The 26,240-nt window shown below is 38.4% G+C and overlaps 1 protein-coding gene and 1 pseudogene across 1 annotated transcript in view; one reads left to right on the top strand and one right to left on the bottom strand.

Annotated features, from left to right (window-relative positions):
* HIBCH (3-hydroxyisobutyryl-CoA hydrolase) overlaps positions 1-26,240 on the bottom strand; it is a 114,868-nt gene that overhangs the window by 68,339 nt on the left and 20,289 nt on the right. Inside the window, 3 exon segments of the mRNA XM_053906907.1 lie at positions 1,499-1,583; positions 3,535-3,675; positions 20,443-20,485. Of these exon segments, the coding sequence (XP_053762882.1) occupies positions 1,499-1,583; positions 3,535-3,675; positions 20,443-20,485 (269 nt within the window).
* On the top strand, positions 20,792-23,259 carry LOC109269446 (protein SET-like; annotated as a pseudogene).

Below are 26,240 nucleotides of genomic sequence, written 5' to 3'. Positions count from 1 at the left end.
TTATATATATAGTATAAAGTTAAATGTGTATGTAAAAATAGCTCACAGTTAGAAGAAGCTAAAAACAATATGTAAGGTTCTGCCTATCTGTAAACTATGAAGATCATAGGCTCAACTCCACAATAAAGGTTAGCTCCATGCTGAAAAACATTTTTTTAAATATATTCATGTTGTGGGAAAAACAATAAATTCAAACACAATTCAGTTAACAAATCTATCTAAGCAACTGAAATTTTAACACTCAAGTTACTTTAAATTTAATAGGTATCTAAATGTCCAACAACTGGCGAATGGATAAAGATGTGGTTTATATATATAATGGAATACTACTTGGCAATGAGAAAGAATGAAACCTTGCCATTTGCAGCAATGTGGAGGGAACTGGAGGGTATTATGCTAAGTGAAATAAGTCAGGCAGAGAAAGACAGATACCATATGTTTTCACTCATATGTGGATCCTGAGAAACTTAACAGAAGGCCATGGGGGAGGGGAAAGGGGGAAAAAAAAAGTTACAGAGAGGGAAGGAAACAAACCATAAGAGACTCTTAAATACTGGGTTGATGGGGGGTGGGGGAGAGGTGAAAGTGGGTGATGGGCAATTGAGGAGGGCACCTGTTGGGATGAGCACTGGGTATTGTATGGAAACCAATTTGACAATAAATCACATTTAATATTAAAAAAATTTAATAGGTACCTAAAATTATATCCTAAATCAAGCTTGTTTTTCCTATTCCAAATATAATAGAAACAGTACTGCCTTAACACAATACAAAAATAAATAACACACACACGATAAAAACTCAAGGAAAAAAACCATCCCTGAACTCTACCAATTTCATTACAAAGTGTAAAAAAGTTTCAGTATATATTAAATACTGAAATATCATCACCAGTGGTGATGATAAATACGTGACTTTGATCCTGAGAATATACATTTCTTCTCTCTTTTGCCTTTAATAGTTATATGTATACAGATTGACCTAAAGAATTAGAAAGGAGAATTAATCTTTTTATCTCATTTCAACGTTTCTAAACATCTGTAAAAATATATTGACAATAGGATAAATGTATAAGTACATTCTTGCTTTGGGATCATGAACTGGGGAAAAGCACAAGAACAGTCAAGGAGATATGTGAAAGAATGTCATATTTGGACAATGACAAGTCACTCAACATGGCCAGATTGTCAGGTTATAGAACAAATTGAATTGCCGAATACCAGCTAACCTAGAATAAAAAGTGGACTCACACACCATAACTATATATGTTTGTTTAGGATGATTTAGGTAGAAAGACAGAATATATGAAGGGCACATACATAGTTTAAAAAAATGCTATTCTCATTTTTCTAATATTAACTACAAAAGCTAAGACATTATAATAAAAAAAAATTCTAAGTAAAGCAAATTACAAAGTACTACAAAAATTTCCTGTTGGTTTTATCAGTTCTACTCAGGGAAAAAAGCATTTAGGTTAAGAGGAGGAAAAAGTTTTTACCTCTGATATCACCCCCAGAACAGAAAGCCTTTCCACCAGCTCCTTTTATAATGATCATGAAAGTTTCAGGATCTTGTTCCCAATTCTATCCAAATTGAAAAGAAAATGGGAAAAGCATACTATAAATGAAAACTCATTTAAAAAATCTATATGCATTTATATACACATATGGATACACACATATACATGTATAGATAAATACATGTCAATACACATAAAGTACAAGCTTTATAAAGTACATCCAAAAGAATGGATCCTAACTTCATTTTCTTTTCTGACATAAATTGGAGACTATTCCAACAAAGTTGCTAGATGAATACACTTTGTGATCCAAATTGTATGATGATATCTGAAGAAATCTTTGCCATGACAACTTTGACACCAAGATGAAAGAAGATGGGCTTAAATATACATCCCAGAAGCTTATAAATCTGGTGAACAAATCAGTCCAAAGACTGTTGATAAACTGAACAAGAACCTTTCTATTGTGGTAATATAGGGCTCCAACCTACTGACAAATTTATAAGCAATAGAATGAAACCACAATACTGATTAGATCTTGAAGTGATTTGAGGTTGGCAGGGGCAACTATAAATAATCAGGATGAAAGAATCAAGAGCCAAGGGCAATTCAAAAGACTATTCACTAAAACATCAGTTAACCAGAGACAAAAAATTAACAGGAGCTGTATAAATTCTACACTTGAGAATAAAAATATAAACACACAAGGAAGAGATGTAGCTGGATGGATGTGGCTGTCCAAAAGACTAATGCAATATTGGACTACATTAATAGAAATATGGCATTCTAACATGGAAGTTTCTACTTTCTTCCACTCTGGTCCACTCCAACCTGAAATACTTGATTTCTCTTTATTACATTTAAAGACATATTATAAGGTGTCCCAAACGGACATAAGGAAATAGAAGACAGACTCATCAAATGAAAAATTAAGGAACTTGTAACCAGGGGAGAATTAGTCTTTGTGGCTGACCATATTAGGTACACCATTTCACTTCACAATAATCTTGTGAGATATTATAATCCCCATTTCACGGCTGAGGTAAATGAAGGACAGAGAGATGAACACTCCCAAGCTGAAGAGTTAATAAACAGAAGTCCAAGTTTCAAACAAAGTAGTCCAACTACAAGTCATGCTTTTCCACAGCACCATGCAGTTCACTTAGAATAGAAAAGCTTATAGTCTTCTCTAAGAATCATGTCAGAATGCTGTCACATGGAACGTTAGATTTGTTTACTCCTGTACCAAGAGGCAGAACTATTATCACTGGTTAAAAGGTCAGAGAAGCAGAGTGGCAAAACACAGGAAGAAACTCAGAGCTATGGAAAAGTGGAAGGAGCTCTCAGGAGGTCATGAAGTCCCTGTCATTAGGGACGCTTCAAGATAATCACATAGGGAAAGGACGAAGACAAGAAATCAGTGGGGCTTGGGCACTGATCCCAAAGATTCTATGGAAGAGAATCCCAGAAATGTTCTTTTAGGATACATTCTTATTTATTTATTTTTAATGTTTGTTTATTTTTGAGAGAGAAGAGAGAGAGAGAGAGAGAGAGAGAGAGAGAGCAAGTTGGGGAAGGGCAGAGAAAGAGGGAGATACAGAATCCAAAGCAGGCTCCAGGCTCTGAGCTGTCAGCACAGAGCCTGACACGGGCTCGAACTCATGGGGCCCAAGATCATGACCTGAGCTGAAGTTGGCCACTCAACTGACTGAGCCACCCAGGTGCCCCTAAGGATACTTTTTTTTTTTTAATAATTTTTTTTTAACCTTTATTGATTTTTGAGACAGAGAGAGAGAGCATGAATGCGGGAGGTTCAGGGAGAGAGGGAGACACAGAATCTCAAACAGGCTCCAGGCTCTGAGCTGTCAGCACAGAGCCTGACGTGGGGCTCGAGCTCACAGACTGTGAGATCATGACCTGAGCTGAAGTCGGACGCTCAACCGACTGAGCTACCCAGGCGCCCCGCTAAGGATACATTTTTTAAAGTATCCATATAATTTAAGGAAATCACAAACCTTTAGTTGTGGGTAAATGTGCCGAACCATATTAAAGGTTAATGCATTTAGGAACTTTGGTCTGTTTAGTGTTATCACTCCTGCACAACCTCTTCTTTCCAGTAGTACTTCTCCTGCTGCATCCATGTGCATAGACATTCTCTGTGTAAAAAAAGATTAAGCCTAGGATGAAATTCATTAAGATTTTGTCACAAGCCAATATTAAACCATATACAGGTATACCTCAGAGGTGCTGTGGGTTCAGCTCCAGACCACCACAATAAAGCAAATACTGCAATAAATTCAAATGATTTTCCCCCAGTGCATATAACAGTTATGTGTGTCCCATGAACACAACTAGATAACTATCAGTTCATCCTAAATACCCCCAGAAATTAACCTGAAGGCTGACAGAACAAACTCCACAACTAAAGGGAGAGAAGAGGCCACACTATAGAAGCCAAGTTAAACACATGCTTGATAATTATGTCAACCTTGCTTTATGACTGAATAAAGCTGACATTGTGGAAAGGGGTGGGGGGAAGGAATTTTGCTAGTAAATACTAATGATCATCTGCACTTTGAGTCAGAATCTTTGCTGGTGGAGAGTTTTGCCTCAATGTTGATGGCTGCTGACTGATCAGGGTGGAAGATGCTGAAGGTTGGGGAGGCTGTGGCAATTTCTTAAAATAAGACAACAGTCAAGTTTGCTGTATTGAAGGACTCTTCCTTTCACAATTTCTCTGTAGCATGCAATGCTGTTTGATAGCAGTGTACCCACAGCAGAGCTTTCAAAATTAGAGTCAATCCTCTCAAACCTCAAGGAGCTGCTTTATCTACTATGTTTACGTAACAGTCTTAGATCCTTTGTTGTCATTCCAACAATCTTCACAGCATCTTCATCAAGAGTAGATTCCATCTCAAGAAACCATTTTCTTTGCTCATCCATAAGAAGCAACTCCTTCTTCATAGTTTGATCATGAAATGGCAGCAATTCAGTCACATCTTCAGGCTCCACTTTTAATTCTAGGTCTCTTGTTGTTTCCACCACATCTGCAGTTACTTCCTCCACTGATGTCTTGAACCCATCAAAATCATCCATGAGGGTTAGAATGAACTTCTTCTAACTCCTACCAATGTTGCTAGTTTTTGGCCTCTTCCCAAGAATCACAGATGTTCTTAATGGCATCTAGAGTGGTGAATCCCTTCCAGAAGGTTTTCAATTTACTTTGCCCAGATCCAAAGGACTCACTCTCTATGGCAGCTATAGTCTTATAAAATGTATTTCTTAAATAATAAGCCTTGAAAATTCAAAATTGCTCGTTGACCCAGGGATGCAGAATAGATGCTGTGTTAGCAAGCTCCATCAAAGTTCTTGGGCAACCAGGTGCATTGTCAATGAGCAGTATATTGAAAGGCATCTTTTTTTCTGAGCAGTAGGTTTCAACGATAGACTTAAAATATTCAGGAGGCACCTGAATGGCTCACTCGGTTGAGTGTCCAACTTCAGATCAGATCATGATCTTGGTTCTTGAGTTCGAGCCCCACATTGGGCTCATCAGGGCTTCAGATCCTGTTCCCCTCTCTCTGCCCCTCCCCTACTTATGCTCTCCCAAAAGCAAACAAACATTAATAAACATTTTACATATATACATGTATACATGTGTATACATGTATATATGTAAATGTGTGTATGCGTATTCAGTAAACCATGTTGTAAACAGCTGTGTTTCATTTTACATTTTACATGTGTTACATGTGTTACATGTGTTTACATGTGTTACATTTTACATGTGTTACAATGTGTTACATTTTACATGTATACATGTATATATGTAAATGTGTGTATGCGTATTCAGTAAACCATGTTGTAAACAGCTGTGTTTCATCCAGGCTTTGTTGTTCCATTTATAAAGCACAGCAGAGTAGATTTAGCATGATTCTTAAGGGCCCCAGGATTTTCAGAATGATCAATGAGTATTAGCTTCAACTTAAAGTCAACAGCTGCATTAGCCCCTAACAAGGAAGTGAGCCTATCCTTTGAAGCTCTGAAGCCAGCCATTGACTTCTAGTTATCAAAGTCTTAGATGACCTCTTCTTCCAACAGAAGACTGTTCCATCTATATTGAAGATCTTGTTTATTAGCGTCACCTTCATTATCTTAGCTAGACCTTCTGGATGACTGGCTGCCCTTTGCCATCAGCACTTGCTGCTTCACCTTGCATCTTTACATTATGGAGATGGCCTTCTTTAAACCCCGTTACTAACTTCTGCTAGCTTCAAACTTTTCTTCTGTAACTTCCTCACCTCTCTCAGCCTTCATAGAACTGAACAGGCCTTATTCTGGATTAGGTTTGACCTAAGGAAATGTAGCTGGTTTGATCTTCTATCCCAACTAAAGCTTTCTCCTTATCAGCAATAAGGATGTTTCACATTCTTATTCATGTGTTCACTTGAGTAACACTTTCATTTCCTTCAAAAACATTTCCTTTGCATTCACAACCTGGCTAACTGGTGCAAGAGGCCTAGCTTTTGACCTATCTTGGCTTTTGACGTGCCCTCCTCACTAAGCTTAAGCATTTTTAGCTTTTGATTTCAAGTGAGAGACATCTGACTCTTCCTTTCATTTGTACACTTGGAGGCACAATTATTAATCGGCCTAATTTCAATGCTGTTGTGTCTCAGGGAATAGGGATGCCTAAGGAGAGGGACATGAAAGAACAGCAGATTGGTGGAGCAGTCAGAAGAAACACAATATTTGTTAAGTTCACCATCTTACGTGGGTGCATTCATCGCACCACCAAAACAGTTACAACAGTAACATCAAGATCACCGTTCATCAGAATAGTGAAAAAATTTGAAATATCATGAGAATTACCAAAATGTGACACACAGACACAGAGTGAGCAAATGTTGTTGGAAAAATACCACCAATAGATTTGCTCTGCTGATGCAGGGTTGCTGCAAACCTTCAATTTGTAAAAAAAAAAAAAAAAAAAAAAAAAAAAAAAATCTGCAAAGCACAATGACACGAGGTATGCCTGGACATTAAATGCAAATCTTTCATACAAGTTAACAGTAAGTAATCAAATGGACTACTACGTATATCTGACAAAGTTTCTTTTTCTCTTTTAATTTTTTTTTTTCAACGTTTTTTATTTATTTTTGGGACAGAGAGAGACAGAGCATGAACGGGGGAGGGGCAGAGAGAGAGAGGGAGACACAGAATCGGAAACAGGCTCCAGGCTCCGAGCCATCAGCCCAGAGCCTGACGCGGGGCTCGAACTCAGGGACCGCGAGATCGTGACCTGGCTGAAGTCGGACGCTTAACCGACTGCGCCACCCAGGCGCCCCTCTTTTTCTCTTTTAAATGCTTATTTATTTTGAGAACAGCACATGAGCAGGGGAGGGGCAGAGAGGGAGTGAGAGGGAGAATCCCAAGCAGGCTCCACCAACACAGGGCTTGATCCCATAGGAGATCATGACCTGAGCTGAAATTAGAGTCAGAGGCTTAACCAACTGAGCCACACAGGTGCCCCTGACAAAGGTCTCTAAAATTCTTTAAATTCTGTAGTAAAGCAAAATATACATACCAAAAGCAAAAGTATATACATAGTATATACAAAGTATACACATAGTAATTAAATCTTTTTTGTTTCTGAAGGAACAGAGTCAACTGATTTAGAACAGAACCTAGTCTTAGAATTACTTGGACTACAAAATACTCTCAAATCTCTTAATTTATTACTATATACCAAGTAATATGTTACGTGCTTGCAAAGCAAAGATGAATAAAGAGGGCAAATAATTCTGACTACAGTAACTACTGACAATCTGAAAAAAAAATAGAAAAGGGGATATTTGAGCTGGGCCTTGATGCATGCAAAGAAAAAGGAGTGCAAGAATCCTAGAGAATAACACATCCTAAAACAAACAATGGATATTTGGAAACATCAAGATTTTTTTTTTAATGTTTACTTATTTTGAGAGCGAGCGAGCGTGAGAAGGGGAGAGACAGGGGTAGTGAGAAAGGTGGAGAGAGAATCCCAAGCAGGCTGTGCACTGTCAGCATAGGACCAGATGTAGTACTCTATCTCACGAACCTTGAGATCATGACCTGGGCTGAAATCAAGAGTAGGGCACTTAACCAACTGAGCCACCCAGGCACCCCGGAAATATTAAGATGTTAAATATGAGTGAATAAAGGCTGACTGAGGAAATGAGGGATAGGAAAGTAAACAGATTAAGCAGGTGAGGCCAGATTATAAAATGACAGACTTACAAGTCATATGGCTGTGATGAACTGGCCTATATGCTTACTTAGGAACTCATATGCTATAACTTAATTATCAGATTTCACTGCTCATGTAATATATAGTACTAATATAAACACCTGTAAGAAACATAACTATCTCCCAGGACTCTGCTATACACAATTGTTAGGACTAATGGCACAATCATACTTATTACTTTAACTAAAAACAATGCTTTAACCTTCACATGAGAACTGTGTACAATATAAAGCTTAAATTGGAAAATTTTAACTAGAGAATGCTAATTAAAAGCAAATGGCACACTTCTTAACTGAAATTTAGTAAAACACAGAAGTCCATAATTTAATAGCATTAAATGTTACACAGTGTTTAAGTCTTTATAAAATCATGCTGCACATTTAATGTCAGCTTAGTTTTTATTAAAATTCATTATCAGATAAAAATAACGTATATTCACTTACAAGGATTATGGAAAAGGCTATTAAAAACAAAGTCTGAATTTTTTTCATTTAAAACTTAAATTGGATAAAGGGTAAGTATCCAAAATCTACAAAGAACTTACCTAACTCAACACCCCCAAAAAACAAATAATCCAGTGAAGAAATGGACAGAAGACATGAACACTTTTCCAAAGAAGACATCCAGACAGCTAACAGACACATGAAAAGAAGCTCAACATCACTCATCATCAGGGAAGTACAAATCAAAACCACACTGAGATACCACCTTACACTGGTCAGAGTGGCTAAAATTAACAATTGAGGAAACAATAGATGTTGGTGAGGATGTGGAGAAAGGGCAACCCTCTTGCACTGTTGGTGGGAATGCAAACTGATGCAGCCACTGTAAAACAGTGTGGAGGTTCCTCAAAAAATTAAAAATAGAATTACCCTATGACCCAGCAATAGCACTACTAGGAATTTATCCAAAGATACAGAAGTGCTGATTCATAGGAGTACATGGACCCCAATGTTTATAGCAGTGCTATCAACAATTGCCAAATTATGGAAAAAGCCCAAATGTTCATCAACTTGTGAATGGATAAAGAAGACGTGGTTTATTTATACAATGGAATACTACTTGGCAATGAGAAAGAATGAAATCCTGCCATTTGCAACAAGTAACGCAACAAGTAATATAACGAGAAAGAATGAAATCCTGCCATTTGCAACAAGTAATGCAACAAGTAATACCTGGATGGAGCTGGAGGGTATTATGCTAAGTGAAATAGGTCAGAGAAAGACAGATATCATATGTTTTCACTCGTGTGCAATTTGAGAAACTTAACAGAAGACCATAGGGGAAGGGAAGGAAAAAAAAATAGTTACAAACCATAAGAGACTCTTAAATACAGAGAACTAAGGGTTGATGGAGGAGGCGGAGGATGAGGGGTATGTTGGGGAGAAAATGGGTGATGGGCATTGAGGAGGGCACTTGCTGGGATGAGCATTGGGTGTTGTATGTAAGTGATGAATCATGGGAATCTGCTCCCGAAGCCAAGAGCACACTGTATACTCTGTTGGTTAGCTAACTTGACGATAAATTATATATTTATAAATAAATATGAGAGAGAATACCATTGGACTCCCGATACATGATGCCATGTGTGGTCACGGCAGGCCCAAACTGTCCATTCTTGCAGGCCATCCAAATTATGACTTGTTTGAGCTGCAAACTGATAAAAGGGATTTTTCCATGACTAGTCATCTATATGGCTATCCAGATGACCTAGTGCCATTTAGCAATAAAACCATCCTTTTTTCATTGCTCTGAAGTAACATTTTTATTGTAATTCTTATTTCCATATCTATGTGGGTCTGTTTTGTACCAATGATTACATTGGTTCTTAATGTCTCATTACCACATTGTTTTTATTACTATTTTATTTTAATCATTGTTGATAGCATACCAATGTCTTCCAATATTGTTTTCCTTCAACACTGTTTTCTTGATCTTTTGTGTTTTCTTATGGATTTTAGAGTCAGCTTGTCAATATCTACAACAAACTTCCGCAGGGAGTATGACTACTATGGCAGTGAACTTAAAGACCTATTTAGTGGGATTGACACTTTTGTAATATTGAGTGTTTTATATATAATTTAAAATTTATTTCAAAATTTTATATTTCCCTGAGTAGAGATTTTCCACACCTTTCATTGGATGTATTCCAATTGTTTTTATTTCATTTATTTTTAAGATTTTAAAAGGCAACCACTTAATAGTTTTTAATTATTATTTGTGTATGGGGAAAGAGTCTATTATTCATATTGACCTTATAACAGCTAATAAAAATTTCCCCAAGCATCCCTTAAAGTAATTAAATTAAATTAGGGGCGCCTGGATGGCTCAGTCAGTTGGGCATCCAACTCCTGCTCGGGTCATGATCTCTCAGTTTGTGGGTTCAAGCCCCGCGTCGGGCTCTGTGCGGACAGCTTGGAGCCTGGAGCTTGCTTCAGATTCTGTATCTCCCTCCCTCTCTGCCCCTCCGCCACTCGTGCGCACGTGCTCTCTCTCTCTCTCAAAAATAAATAAACATTTTAAAAAATTAAAAAAAAAAACTTAGAACCTATAACAATAGTAAAATGTTTTTTAACCAACTTGGCAAGAAGTTCGGTATCCTGTGATATCCAGAGGGCGAGGAAACAGATATACTGTAGGAGCAAAAACTATTGGAGAGCCTAGGAAAAATAACCTGACAACCCATTTTTTAAAGCATATACACTGGGGGCACCTGGGTGGCTCAGTCAGTTGGGCGTCCAACTTTGGCTCAGGTCATGATTTCATAGTCCACCGTCTGTGGGTTCGAGCCCCGCTTCGGGCTCTGTGCTGACAGCTTGGAGCCTGGAGCCTGCTTCGGATTCCGTGACTCCCTCTCTCTGCCTCTCCCCTGCTCCTGCTCGCTCTCTCTCTCTCTCTCTCTCTCTCTCTCAAGAGTAAGTAAACATTAAAATAAAAATTTTTTTTTAAAGCATACACACCGACACAGTAATCCTTGTTCCAGAAGTTTATCCTATAGACATGTTTACATATGGGCAAAATGAATACACTGCAATGTCATTAGTAATGGCAAAACATTAGAAATGACCTAAATGTTACCAGTGAGAGGCTGGTTAAAAGAATTATAACCATTCCTACAAAAATGCATACTATAGAGGCTTTAAAAGGAATGAGGCAGGGGTACCTATGTACCCCAGTAAGTTAAGTGTCCAACTCTTGGTTTCAGCTTGAGTCATGATCTCATGGCTTGTGAGTTGGAGCCCCACATCCGGCTTTGTGCAGATGGCGCAGAGCCTGCTTGGAATTCTCTGTCTCCCTCTCTCAAAAATAAACATTAAAAAAATAAAAAGAATGAGGCAGCTACCACTCCATACACTGTTGTGGAACAACCAGGCAGTGTGTTTACAATGCTGCCCACCCACTCTGTACATGGACACATACATTTTTACACACAGAATGTATTTTTTTTTAATTTTTTTTTAATGTTTATTTATTTTTGACAGAGAGATAGACAGAGCATGAGCGGGAGAGGGGCAGAGAGAGAGGGAGACACAGAATCTGAAGCAGGCTCCAGGCTCTGAGCTGTCAGCACAGAGCCTGACGCGGGGCTCAAACCCACAGACCGCAAGATGATGACCTGAGCCAAAGTCGGATGCTCAACCGACTGGGCCACCCAGGCACCCCAGAATGTATTTCTAAATAGATACAGAAAACATTGCTAAAATGATTGCCTGCAGGAAAGAAAATTGGACTTGGAAGTGAAGGGTGGGAAGACTTTTTAGTGTATGATCCCTTTGAACTTTTTGAATTTTGTGCCTTATGTATTTACTACCTATTCAAACCAGTATTTAAAAAAAAAATTTTTAATAAGAGTAATACATTAAGTGTAAAAGGTATTAAGCCATCTCCAAAAGGGAACTTCGTTAAAAGGCTTTGTTCCAGAGGGCGCTCTTGTTTGACTGTCCATGGGGTCCCCTGAACCCCAGTAATGATCCCACATGTGTGGGAGAGTTGGGAAGATAGGACAACATGCATATACGTGTGCACTGATGACAGCCCCTATCTCCTGCTAAACCATACACTGGTTTCATGGAGCATTCCAGAAAGTTTTAAGGAAGAGTTTTCACAAAGCAAGGCCCAGAGAACTGTGAGCATCTTTGTTCTCCCACTGGAAATTCAACTGTATATAAGGAAGAGCAAATATTAAAATCATTTAAAGAGAGTTATTTTTCATAGTTTGCAGTACAAAAATGTGTTTCAAGTACATGTTATTGTAAAATAGTTGTTTGTACTTATGTTCTTATAACATCTGTTACGTTTACTCTTCCTCTAGTTCTGACTTTTAGAAATAGCAATAAATCTATTTTTTCATCCCCTAAAAGAAAAAAAAGATGCTAAGTAAACATATGAGTTAGGAAACTGTATTTTTTCATTTTCTTACCTTACTGATACTAAAAACATTTGTGGTAAAAGCAAATTATACACAAAAATCACAAAAGAAACCAGACCAAAAAGGACACCAAGTCCACCAGCAGACACAGCCTTCCCCAGATTTCGCCTATCACCTTCTTTGTAGACCTACTCTAGCGGTTAAAGTACCTAGCTTCTCTGGTTTTCGTCCAAGTTCCTACTGACCCACTTGTGTTAGTAGATGAGTAGGACAGATGGTAAGTTTTCTAACCCTCCGACTCCTTCTCTAGACCCTCTCATAATTTCTGTCAGTATTGTGGAAGATCTTATTCCCATACTAAATCTTTTATTCCTTAATACTGTAGGGGAGAAAACATAATTTTCCCCCTACCCTTCCAGGTTCTTGGCTAAACTCCTCCCCCACTGTAATAAAGACAGATTAACTGGAGAAAATTTTCATTTCTTAAGTAAGGGGGACAACAATGGTGTGAGACTCAAAAGCAGCAAGGCAACTGAGGTTCATATACCATCCTGAGCTAAGAAAAGAAATAGGGTCTGAGGCTCCTTTCTAATTTCTTTCAGGCATTTGAGAGGGAGGTAAAAAGCTTTTCCCAAATCCGCTGGGTCTTGACTGCCTTCAGCTCAAAATAATTCACATGCGAAAGCTGCATATTTAAGGAATGGCATATTCTGCTCCCCTTAAATACCCATAGTGGTTCTACCTCCTTGATTAAACCCTTACTCATATGACAGGACAGATGACAGATTAAAACAGCTATACTTTTCAGATAACCACATCATTTTAAATCTTAAAATACAGACAAAAGTTTTCCTATCATACAAGCATGTTAAATGCAAGTATTAATAAACTTTCATCTCGAGATCTCCATACTAACCAAATTTCTGTTTGAACCCAAGTCAAATTTGTCAGCCAAAAAAAATTTCATGGTTTTCACTGAGTAGTTATATAAATTATCACCCAATATGGAAGCAATCCTTCAAAACTTTATTATTATTTGGTTTCAGCTCAGAGATGTTGAGAGCTGAAAAGATGCTCATCCTAACCTTATTAACAAGAAAAAAGGCTGAACAGACTGCAAATTAATGGCTTCTGGTAAGCCCAGAGAACTGAGGTCACAGGGCAAATGGCTGTAATAAAATCTGGAGAGTGACAAGTACCTTCAGGGAGACACAGGACCAAAATATTTGCTTACTTCAGGCAAAAGCTTTCAGGAAGATTAATTAGAATTTTTGATGACCTGCTGGAGGCCAAATGTGGGCAAATGTGACAGCATGAAGCTCCTGGGGAGGTCACAGTCATGCAGGGTTTTCTCTGGCTGGCTTTTCCTCCTGGAATCCAACCAGGAGCTCTCAGGGAAAACTGGAGAAAGCTCTCCTGTGTGGTGCTGGCTGGGATAGGGAAACAGCAGGTACAGAGAAATCCTTTCCCCTCATCTTTCATACAAAACAAAAGGCTAAATCTGCAGGGGAGTGAGGAAGGACTTCAAAGTCTGTAGCCCAGGGTTCTGGTGAAGCCTCACTATAGTGGGGGAAGTAAATGGAGGTCTACAAAATAAAAGCCTTAATCTCATGGGGGAAGAACCTCGAAACCATTCCCAAAGACTTCAGTGTTTACCAACCACAACTGAGGAAAAGAAATGAGGGGCAAAGGAAAGGGAGGAAAAAAAAAAGCAGCCTATCCCTGGAGGAGGGACAGGAACACTTGTGAGGGCCACATCCCTGAAACCGTGGTTCACAGTACCTTCCAAACATTAAGGCTTAATGGGATAACATTGATAAACTGAGTTTCATCACCATTAAAAACTTCCATTCTGCACAAGATACTATTAAGACAATGAAAGACAAGCCAGAAATTGGAAGAAAATATTTGAATAGCACATATCTGATAAACGACTTGCATCCAGAATATATAAACTCTTAAAACTCAGTAAGAAAAACCCAATATTAAAATGAGAAAAAAAAAACAACACCCTGAAGCTCTTCACCAAAGATATGTGGATGGCAAACAAACATAGGAAATGCTCAAAATCATCTGAAGATCATTAGGAAAATGCAAATTAAAACCACAAGGAGGGGGTGCCTGGGTGGCTCAGTCAGGTGGGCAACCAACTCTTAGTTTTGGCTGGAGTCATGAGCTCACGGTTTGGGGGTTCGAGCCCCACATCAGGCTCGGCACTGGGAGCCTGCTTGGGATTCTTTCTCCCTCCCTCTCTGCCCCTCCCGTGCACTCATTCACTCACACTCTCTCTCAAATAAACAAACTTAAAAAAAAAAAAAAACAAAACGCAATGAGACAGCACTACACACATCAAAATGGCTGAAATCCAAACACAGACAATAACACGCTGCCAAAGGTACAGAACAACAGGCACTCTCACTCTGCTGGTGAGACTACAAAATGGTACAATGACTTTGGGAGACAATTTGGCAAATACTTATAAAGTTACACATAGGCTTACCATACAACCCAGCTGTTGCACCCTTGTGTATTTATCCAAGTGAATTAAAAACTTATGTTCACACAAAAACCTGTACACAAATGTTTAGCAGCCTCACTCATAATTGACAAAAACTGGAAGCAACCAAAATGCTCTTCAACAGGGAAACGGACAAACTGGCATATCCAAAATGGAATACCAGTGATAAAAAGGACCAAGTCATCGATTCATGCAACATAGATGAATCTTAGATGCATTTCACCGAGTGAAAGGATCCAAACCCCAAAGCCTATATATTGTATCATTCCATTCATAAGACATTCTGTAAAGGACACAACAATGGGGGCATAACACACATCAGTGGTTGGGGGTGGCAGAGGCCGACTACTAAGGGAAAGCACAGGGGAAGTTTTAGGTGATAGAACTGCTCTGTATGGTTGTGGGGTGCTGGACGCATGATTTATGCATTTGTCAAAACGCACAGAAATGTACGTCACAAAAAGTAAACTTCAATGTATACAAACTATGCTAAAAAAAAGAAAGACAGCTAAGATGTCACAGGATTCCAACATGGAATGCAGACTGTGACAAATCTAATTAAATTACACATGTATGACATAGCATCACTGACGTAATCATGGTGGTGACTTCAGGGGAGCTGACCCAAGTAACTTTGGAAAACAGTCATCTGATTAGAAAATGTAAAGATAAATACAAAAGAACTGTCTATCAACACTGTGCTCTAGTTGGAAAATTTGTTTTTCATGGGGGATGGTTAACAATTCTGAAACTGCTTTGCATGTATACACGGGTGAAATAAGTAACAGAGGAAAGTTATAGATAAACAAGAAGGGAAGCTTCTATAATGAACCCTGCCCTGGGGCTCTGGATTAAAGTCAGAGATGCCATCAGAATGATCTCATGCTTAGCTTATATGTGTGTGTGTGTGTGTGTGTGTGTGTGTGTGTGTGTACACACACACACACACACAGGATAGAGATACAACTACAGACACATATACATACATTAGTTATAGTGTAACTACATTAACAACAGGGTTATTACATTAATACATTAATAACAGGGTTATTAACAGAAAGAAACCAGATTTTAGAGTCATACAGATGCAAACATTAGTTTAGCCACTCACTACTGTACACCCTCAAGCAAGTTATTCTCAGAGCCTCAGTTTCTGCATTTGTAAAATGGAGATAATAGAATCACTTTAGGATTACTATATGAACATCCACTTATTCCCATCTCCACATGTTGAAACCATAATTGTTCTTCAAGGCCCAGATCAAATGAGTTTCCTCCAGTAAGCTTTCATTGGTTATAAAGTCAGTATCACTCTATCCCACCTTTGTTCACACCTTTAATTTATTTGGCCTTTTTACCACACTTTGTCAAATATCCTTTTTTTAATTTAAATTAAAGTTAGTTAACATAAAGTGAAGTCTTGGCTTCAGGAGTAGAACCCAGTGATTCACCTCTTACATAGGACACCCAGTGCTCATCCCAAAAAGTGCCCTCCTTAGTGCCGAGCCCATCCCACCTACCTCCCCTCCAACAATACTCAGTTCTCTGTATTTAAGAGTCTCTTATGGTTTGCCTCCCTGTTTTTATCTTATTTTTCCCTCCCTTCTCCTATGTTAATCTGTTGAATTTCTCAAATTCCATGAGTGAAATTATATATCTTTGACTTATTTCACTTAGCATAATACACTCTAGTTTCATCCATGTTGCTGTAATAGGCAAAATTTCATTCTTTTTCATCACCAAGTAGTAACCCATTGTGTATATTTGGCCTCTTTCCATAATTTGGCTATTGTTGATAGCACTACTATGAACATTGGGGTGTACGTGTCCCTTCGAATCAGCACTCCTGTATCCTTTGGATAAATACCTAGTACTGCAATTGCTGGGTCATAGGGTAGTTCTATTTTTAATTTTTTGAGGAACCTCCACACTGTTTTCCAGAACGGCTGCACCAGTTTGCATTCCCACCAGCAGTGCAAAAGTGTTCCCCTTTCTCGGCATCCTCACCAACATCTGTTGTTTCCTGAATTGTTCATTTTAGCCATTCTGACAGGTATGAGGTGGTGTCTCATGGTAGTTTTGATCTGTATTTCCCTGATGATGAGTGATGTTGAGCATTTTTTCACGTGTCGGTTGGCCATCTGGATGTCTTCTTTGGAGAAGTGTCTATTCATGTCTTCTGTCCATTTCTTCACTGGATTATTTGTTTTTCAGGTGTTGAGCTTAGTAAGTTCTTTATAGATTTTGGGTACTAACCCTTTATCTGATATGTCATTTGCAAACATTTTCTCCCATTCCATCAGTTGCCTTTTAGTTTTGTTGATGGGTTTTTGTTGTACAGAAGCTTTTCATATTAGTAAATATTTCTAGGCCTTTTTATTAGACTATTCATTTCTTGAGGTCAGGAATGGTCTTTCATAATAGTATCTCAAAGTACTTAGTTCATTGCATATAAAGCAAGCACTTAATGTGTATCTGTTCAAAAACCGTAGATTATAAATTGGTTGACACAGATTCTAGATCATCACCTAGATATACAAAATAAGACTTGACTGCTGTCGTGAAAACAATTAGTGTCCTTTCATGCAGCCCATCCAGTGAACCTTCATATGGAAAAGAACTACTTTCAGAAATAAGACCACAGTTTTCTCCGTGTTGAGATCGAATTTATATGGAAGAAATGAGCTTTTGCACATTAAATGCTGTGTAAGAGTTTAAAATATAATATTATGGAGGGGCGCCTGGGTGGCTCAGTCAGTTAAGCATCTGACTTCAGCTCAAGTCATGATCTCACAGTTTGTGGGTTCAAGCCCCACGTCGGGCTCTGTGCTGACAGCTCAGAGCCTGGAGCTTGCTTCAGATTCCGTCTCCCTCGCTCTCTGCCCTACCCTTGTTCACACTCTATCTCTCATATATAAATAAACATTAAAAAAATGTTTTTAATAGAATATCATGGAGAAAGAAAGAAATCTTTCCATGAATAGTTTTGCAAAAATATGTCCACATCAGCCTATGGATACAAATGAAACCTCATTAATAGGTTCTACTTGCTTGCATTAGCTTGATAAACCTTGCCCCCCTTTCCAGGTTCAGGTCTTCATCCACAATCTTTGAAGGGTACGAATGTCATACTGTTATCATAAATCAGTCCTATCCACTTCTCATAACTCTGCCAATAGTACTGCCATCAGTAGCATGCTTTCATCACTCCATTATGAAATAAAAAGGGCTCTTGCTCTATTGGCTTTCTTAGAAGGGTCACGGAAGGACTCCTTGGAATACAGCCGATCTCTGAAGCACATGTAAAAGCCAACACTGGGATAAGAATGATTCAGTCTTCAAGCCCTGCTGAAAGTTCAGTTTATCTTCCTTCTCACACTGTGGTTTATGCCTCAGGTCACCATAGTCCAGGTGATCTGGATTCTGTCATGTCTTTCTATTCTACCTGGGTGCATGTGTATAAATATGAACCTGTAATATTAAGTTCTTATTCCTAGAAACTCCTCAGCTCCCATGTATATATGCTGACTAAAATAATTAAGGGTAGGATGGGATATTCCAGTCTTAATTTGCCCATCTCCACTTAGGCTTACCTGAAACAGATTCTGCAATAGTTACTTAATGCCCACTCTGCCTCGGGCTGTAAAGTGCAATAGGAAAGTCTATGGAGCCAGACCGACTGGATTAAAATTCCACCTCCTATTTACTAGCTGGGTGACAGTGAGGCATACATATTACATAGCCTCTCTGTCCTTCAATTTCTGATCCATTAAATAGGGATAAAGCCATATAATCCCTTAACCAAAAACCTTTGGGTCCAGATATGTTTCAAAATTCAGAAAATTTTCTAGATTTTGGAAAGGTAACACAATACATATTAATGCTATAAAAAACATCCCAAGTAGAATCTGGTCAGTACACTGCAGTAAAATGCTTTAACACTTCTGCAGCACACGATGAATATGCGTACCTATTAGGATAAAGAAAAAAGAGCTTCAAGTACATTCAGGTCAGATTTTGTCACAAAATGCATTTATCACAAACTAACCACAAACTTTTGGTTTTGAGGTTTCAGAATTACAGTTAAAAGATCCACAGTATCTATTCTATAGAACTACAATGAGAATTAACTGAGCAAATACATATCAAGTACTTGGAAGAGCACCTGGCATACAATAAGTGCTATATCAGAGTGACTTGGCTTTTTGTTTGTTTGTTTTTTTATGTACAAGGTACCTGCCAGGCTACACAAGAGTATTTTAGTCCATTTGAGCTGCTATAACAAAAGTATCATAGACTGGGTGACTTATACAACACTTCTCACAATTCTAGAGGCTGGGGGGTCCAAGATCAAGGCACCTACAGATGTAGTCTCATGAAGTCCCTCTTTCTAGTTCACAAAAGACTGTCTTCTTGCTGTGTGCTCCTTCATAAGGGAAAAGAGGTGAGAAAGCCCTTTGGGGTCTCTCTTATAGGAGCACTGAGCCCATTCATGAAAACACCACCCTTCTTACCTAATCATCTCCTAAAGGCCCCACCTCCAAATACCATTGCATTGGGGATTAGATTTTAATATATGAACATAAAATTCAATCCATAGCAGAGAGACACAAAAATTAATAAAAATTATTTCTTCCTTGCAAAATGATAAACTAAAAACATCTAAGCTTTGGAAGAATGTTATTTGAACGATAGTAGCTAACAAATATAAAATAATTACACACCAAGCACTAGTGCTAGATTTTTAAGTGAATTATTTACCATTCATAAGCACTCTAAAATGGATAGTATTATCTTCATTCTGTAACATCTAAAAGGAAGCTGAGAGAGATGAGATAATCTACCCAAAATTAAGTAGTGGACCCATTATTTAACCTAAGCATTCTGGGGCACCTGGGTGGCTCAGTCAATTAAGTGTCTGACTTCAGCTCAGGTCATGATCTTGCAGTTCTTGAGTTCAAGTCCCAGGTCGGGCACTGTGCTGACAGCTCCGAACCTGGAGCCTGCTTTGGATTCTGTCTGTCTCTCTCTCTCTCAAAAGTAAATAAACATCAAAAAATAAAAATAAACCCAATCAGGGGCACCTGGGTGGCTCAGTCAGTTGGGCTTCTGACTTCAGCTCAGTTCATGATCTCACAGCCCATGAGTTCAAGCCCCGCGTCAGGCTCTGTGCTGACAGCTCAGAGCCTGGAGCCTGTTTCAGATTCTGTGTCTCCCTGTCTCTCTGGCCCTCCCCTGCTCATGCTCTGTCTCTCTCTGTCTCAAAAATAAAATAAAAACATTTAAAAATTAAAAAAAAAAAAAAACAACCCAATCATCCTGAAGACCACACTCCTTAATTTTTTTTTTTTAACATTTATTTATTTTTGAGAGAGAGAGAGAGACAGAGCATGAACAGGGGAGGGGCAGAGAGAGAGGGAGACACAGAATCGGAAGCAGGCTCCAGGCTCTGAGCTGTCAGCACAGAGCCTGACGCGGGGCTTGAACTCACGAACCGCGAGATCATGACCTGAGCCGAAAGTCAGACGCTTAACCAACTGAGCCACCCAGGCGCCCAAAGACCACACTCTTATTCATAACTTTCTACCATCTTGTACAAGTTGTGTCAAGTCTTGACACAAGTCTTAAAAAATTGGGAACCATGTGGCATAAAGGTCAACAAAATCTTCCGGTATTTTCCACTTCCCTAAGAACATTTTATATTACACATCATAATCTAATAATGCCAGCAAAACAGAGTCCAAACTTACCAAATGTTGCAGTATGATATTCGTCCTTTTGAATGAATTAAACCTGAAACAAATGTAGAATACAATGAACACAGTAATGTGGGTAGTCATGTCTCAATGTATAAATACCATATTTCCTTTTGTTTTAGCCTCTTTTAAATAATATTAGAAAAAAATGTTTTTGGTTTTTTTTTAAAGGTTTAACTCTCATTCTTTGTGGTAAGAACACAAAATGGTACAGCTACTTTGAAAGACAATTTGGCAGTTTCTTACAAAACTAAACATACCTTACCACATAATCCAGCAACTACACTCCTTGGTATTTACCCAAATGAAGTGAAAACTTACACACACACACACAAACTTGCACATGCATGTTTATGGTAGCTTTACTCAGAATAGCCAAAATACGGAAGTAATCAAGAGGTCCTCCAATAGGTGAATGGATGAATGAATTATGGTATATCTATACAATGGAATACTACTCAGCAATGAAAAGAAATCATCAATCATTCCACAATAAGACATACAGAAATCTTAAATATATACTGCTAAGCAAAGGAAGCCAATCTGAAAAGGCTACATATGGTATTATTCCAACTACAGGACATTCTGAAAAAGCCAAACCATGGGGACAGTAAAAGATCAGTGGTTACCAGGAGTTTGGGGGAGGGAGAAAAGGAAGAATACGTAGAGCACATGGAATGTTTTCAGCAGTGAAATTAGTCTGTAGGATTATATGGTAGAGACATGCCACACATTTGTCAATTTTCTACTCAATATTTTAATAAACCTAAAACTGCTCTAAAAAATAAAGTATTAATTTAAAAAAAAGAGTTTGGTAAAGACACAATAAGCATTCTCAGACACTGCTGTGAAATCTACAAATTGGTACTACCTTTCCAGCAGGCAATCTGGAAGCACAGTTCCACAACTTTTAAAATGATCATACCCTTACACCTAGTAATTTCACAAGCATTTGTATTAGGGAAATCACATATGATCAAATTTTGATTTATAAGGATGTTCACAATTATTTACAGAAGGGAAAAACTGGAAACAAACTAACAATTTTTGTGTGTGTGTATACATTTAGTTTTCCTACAACAATGTAAGTTGTACACTTTTAATATTTAAAAGTGACATTATCTTGGGGTACTTGGGTGGCTCAGTCAGTTGAGTGTCCAACTTTATTTTGGCTCAGGTCATGATTCCAGGGTCGTGGGATCTAACCCTGCACTGGGCTCTGTACTGAGCACAGAATCTGCTTGGGATTCTCATTCTCTCTCTCTCTCTCTCTCTCTCTCTCTCTCTCTCTCTCTCCCTCTCCCTCTCCCTCTCCCTCCCTCCCCCCCATGCCCCCTCCCCACTTATGTTCTCTTTCTAAAAAAAATAACAGAAATAAATTTTAAAAATAAAACTGAGCATTATCTTTCCTTTCCAGTAAAACAAAATTAAAAATAAAATTATGATAGAGAATGTCAATTCCATAGAATGTCAATTCCAAATAAGATCCTACACGTTCTTCTAATTTTCCCATCAAGTGGCAGAACTCAAGTCATCATTAGGAGAGAATTTTATTTTAAATCATCTTAAACTGCAAGGATGTCCATTAAACATCACAAACATGCCAAAGAAGCCATGCTGTCAAAATGCCCACTTAACTCATCCAAACATCTTAAACCCACCCTTTACTGACCTTCTCTAACCCCATTTTAAGGTTTTTATTTTTTTAACGTTTACTTATTTTTGAGAGAGACACAGACAGAGCACAAGTGGGGGAGGGGAAGAGAGCGAGGGAGACACAGAAATCTGAAGCAGGCTCCAGGCTCTGAGCTGTCAGCACAGAGCCCGACTTAGGGTCCAAACTCACCAACCATGAGATCATGACCAGAGCTGAAGTCGGACACTCAAGTGACAGAACACCCAGGCGCCCCTATTATGTTTATTTTATATCTTGCTTTCTTTTTGTAATTCTATTGTGATTATGTTTCCATGTCAAAAGTATTATTTAAATATTTTTAAGTAAATATTTTCATTGGTTTTGTAATGGTTTTGTATAGATGACAGTTTTTAAAATATTACTAGAGGCAGCTAGACCAAGTTGCTGCTGCACCCTTTGCCTCCACCATCCCCACCCCCACCAAAGTCAGTTAAAAGAAACTCAACCCTAACCACGATGGAGCCCTTGAGACCTCAGAAAAAGAACACAAGGAGCAGTTGAATGCATTAATGAAGTACAGAATGCAATAGACTTAATGAACAAGCCAATGAGGTTTTGAAAGCGCAACAGACCTATAACAAATGCCACTGACCAATTTTTTCCAGAAGAGGTTGGAATTGATTGCCCAAATCCCACATCTTTGGGTTAACATTTGTCACTCATCCACAAGTATCTGCACTGCATTATTGGACAGGAGTTAGAGTGACAGAATTTGAAGATATTAAATCACGTTACAGAATTGTGATAAAAAAAAAAACCCTTACTTTGAATATAAAGTTCTCTCCAAAGAATTTCATCAAAATGAGAGTGGTAATCCATCTTCAAAGTACACTGAAATCAGATGGAAATCCAGAAAGGATGTGACAAAATGTTCAAGTTAAATGCAGAATAAAGCCAGCAGGAAGAGAGAGCATGAGGAAACCACAGAGCTCTTTCTCTGGCTTACTGATGATTCTGATGCAGGTGCAGATGAGGTTAGGGGAGCTCATCAAAGATATTTGGCCAAATCCATTACAGTACTACTTGGTTCTTGACATGCTGATGAAGGGGATGAAGATGATGATGATGATGATGATGATGATGATGATGGAGTTGGAGCAAAGACAGAAGAATGAGGAGAAGATGACTAAGGGAACGCTAATGGATTCTAACCTTTTTAAATTTTCTCCAGGCCCCACAAGCAACTTTCAATCTTCCCACCTCCCCCACCTCTTGTGTTCAGTCGCTCTGGTTTTTTGAAGCCCCTTCTGATTTGTACTATGGTTCTCAACTTACTTTAGGAGGAAATACCTTGAGAAGAATACAGTGGGTACAGAATCCCTATCCCTTCTGGTTCCAAATTCATTTGTATCCTTTCCTGCTTAAAAATTTTATGAAATCAACACCACAATGTTCTGTGGAGGAAAAAAAGAACAACCTTCTGCTCCCTTAGCTCTGCTGGAAGCTGGAGGGTGCTGGGCTCCTGTGTAGTACATAGAATTTTAGCTTTTTTCCTCCTTTCTCTGTATATTTGGCTCAGAGAATACACTGTCTCTGTGTGAATATGAACAGTTAGCACCTACCAACGCGTATCTATTTTCTTATGTAAAAAAAAAGAAAACCACGGGGCGCCCGAGTGGCTCAGTTTGTTAAGTGTCTGACTTCGGTTCAGGTCATGACATCACAGTTCGTGGAGTGCCCCGAATTATAAATTCAGGTGACTTAATTTATAAAAACATTTGTAATCCAACTTTTCCAGAATGTTTTCTTTTATATTACACTTAAATTGCACAATACCACAAAAAACAAAAAGGGGAAACCACTAATTTGTTTAAATTGGTCACACTTCACATTCCTGGACTAGCAGGTTTTGAATTTGTCTTACCACAAGTAAAATATTCTTATTCTAGCCCAGTAATTCCACAATTTGTCTGAACATTAGAATCACCTGGAAACCCTAGTAAACATTCCAAAGCCCAGCTCACAGCCAAGAACAATTAAATCAAACTCTGGAGGTCGGACACAGGCATAGGTATTTTGTTTGGAGCTCCTCTAAGTGATCCCAAAGTGCAGACAAGTGGTCATTAAAATCAACTTTGTAAAAATTAAACTGAAGTGACAGATACTAGCATAATGCTTATTTAGGGGTATTTTCTAAATAGGGATTTCATATAGACTTTTAAAATCTGAACTATACTTATCGTGAAGCACCATTTTTAAAATTTTTTTGAACTTAAAAAATTCCAAAAAAATAAAGTTGAATTATCAAAGATTTAAGGACTGATTTCTTTAGATCCAGAATAACCCTGAATTCCTTAATAAGACCAGTACCCAAATGCCAGTTCAAGGTTAAACACAATGCTGCCAGACTGGCATGTCTTATGTAATAGTTTAAGTACTACCTGCTGCATACAGAAACCCAGGCCTGGCTTCAAGTCTTGGTTTTATCTGGGAGATAGAATTTTAGCTCAAAGAAAGTCAATGTATACCTACCAAACGCAAGTGCAAAGCACTGTGCACAGCACTTAAAGGTCACAAAAATCTCTGGAGCAATTGCTACAAAACACAAAAAGCTAAAAGGTTCCTTACCAGACTCCATATAATCATTAATTTTATTTCTTCCAATTTATACTCAACCATTATTTAAAATCTGCTATTATCTTTTACATCTTAAAAAATGTATTTGAGTGTTTAGAGTCCCCAAACAATTCTGAATTTATGGTCTTCTCTTTCCTTCCTGTTGGCTCCCAGACTGCCATCTGGTGGAGAGAAATGGACACGCACACTCTAGCTACTGCTAATTTACTAAATCACTTAAGCAGACTTACTTCCTTCAGGTGATGGTCAACTGGTCTGCTTGGGGCAGCTGTTCTCCAAGTGTGCTTCCTGAACCAGCACCATCAGCATCCCGGGACACATGTTAGAAATGCAAAGTCTTGGCCCCACCCCAGACCCACTGAATTAGAAACTGTGGAGTGAGCCCAGAAATCTGTGTTTAACAAACCTCCCAAGTGATTCTGATAAATGCCAAAGGTAAAAACAACTGACTTAGAAGGAGAAGAACATTATCAGTCAGGAGATTTTTTGCAATTAACCAATAAAGCACTCACGAGTTTACAAAATTAAACAACTTTTCATGAATTTTTTTAAGATGAGATCATGAAAATAGTGCTTAATAAAGATTACAGCAGAAGTAGGCAAGGGAGAAGGTGAAGAGAACAAAAAATGAAACCCAAGGCCAGGTAATTCAGGCATGAACTGACAAACAGCAGCTGCAGAAACAAAGGAATGATTTACTAGGAACTATTAGTAAAAATTCAAGGAAAAGAACTTTGTCAACAGCAATTCCAAGATTTCAAGCGAGAATAGCTAAGAGAATATAGGCACTGAAAAGGCTGGCAAGGAAACTAGCTGGTTTGTAGAATGAAATATGAATTCCATTTTCAGTTTCTTGAGACTGTATTGACATAAGTAGAAACATTCAAGAGCAAGCAGACTGGAGTCTGAAAGAAAAGTTAGGACTGAAGACATGTCACAAAATTACCTGCCAGCTCTCTATGAGGAGTCGATGAGGGATCTGCAGTTGAAAATTAGTGGCCTGAATGCTGGGTCTACAAATGTGTTTTGTCTGGTCAGCAGTGTTTTAAAACAACAAACATTTGAAACCAAAAGGTTCCACCTAAAAATGCAGTTTCCCAGAAAAATTAGTAGTTATGGAAACTGCAGGTCTACATTCTACAATGGCAACAATGCCTGGGGCTGAGAAGCTGGCTCCTTTAGACAGAGCACTTTCTCTAGCTCATAGTTCCCTACTAGTCCCCAGTGCTGTCATCTAGACAGCATCACTCAATGCTTCCTTCCTAGCCTCTGCATTTGGGTCTGTGACTCCTAACACAGAAAAAATATAAGGGAATCAAATATTGAGCCTTCAGAAACAACTACGTATGTAGTGAAAGAGAAAAGAGGCAGCTCAAGAAGAACCAAAATAGTGTAGTTCAACAGAGTACACAGCAAATGGATAAGGCACTGAGTGCCTTTAACAACTTAAAAGATCAATCTCTTTGAAGAGCCTCCCTGACCCTCTCTTTCCTTTCTAAATCCCATTCTTCTCATACTT

The sequence above is a fragment of the Panthera pardus genome, unplaced genomic scaffold (genome assembly GCF_024362965.1).
Source record: "Panthera pardus isolate Hobbes unplaced genomic scaffold, ASM2436296v1 HiC_scaffold_10, whole genome shotgun sequence".
In the NCBI taxonomy this organism is placed as follows: Eukaryota; Metazoa; Chordata; class Mammalia; order Carnivora; family Felidae; genus Panthera; species Panthera pardus.
The sequence above is the reverse complement of the archived record's forward strand: the minus strand, read 5'-3'. Positions and strand labels throughout refer to the sequence as shown.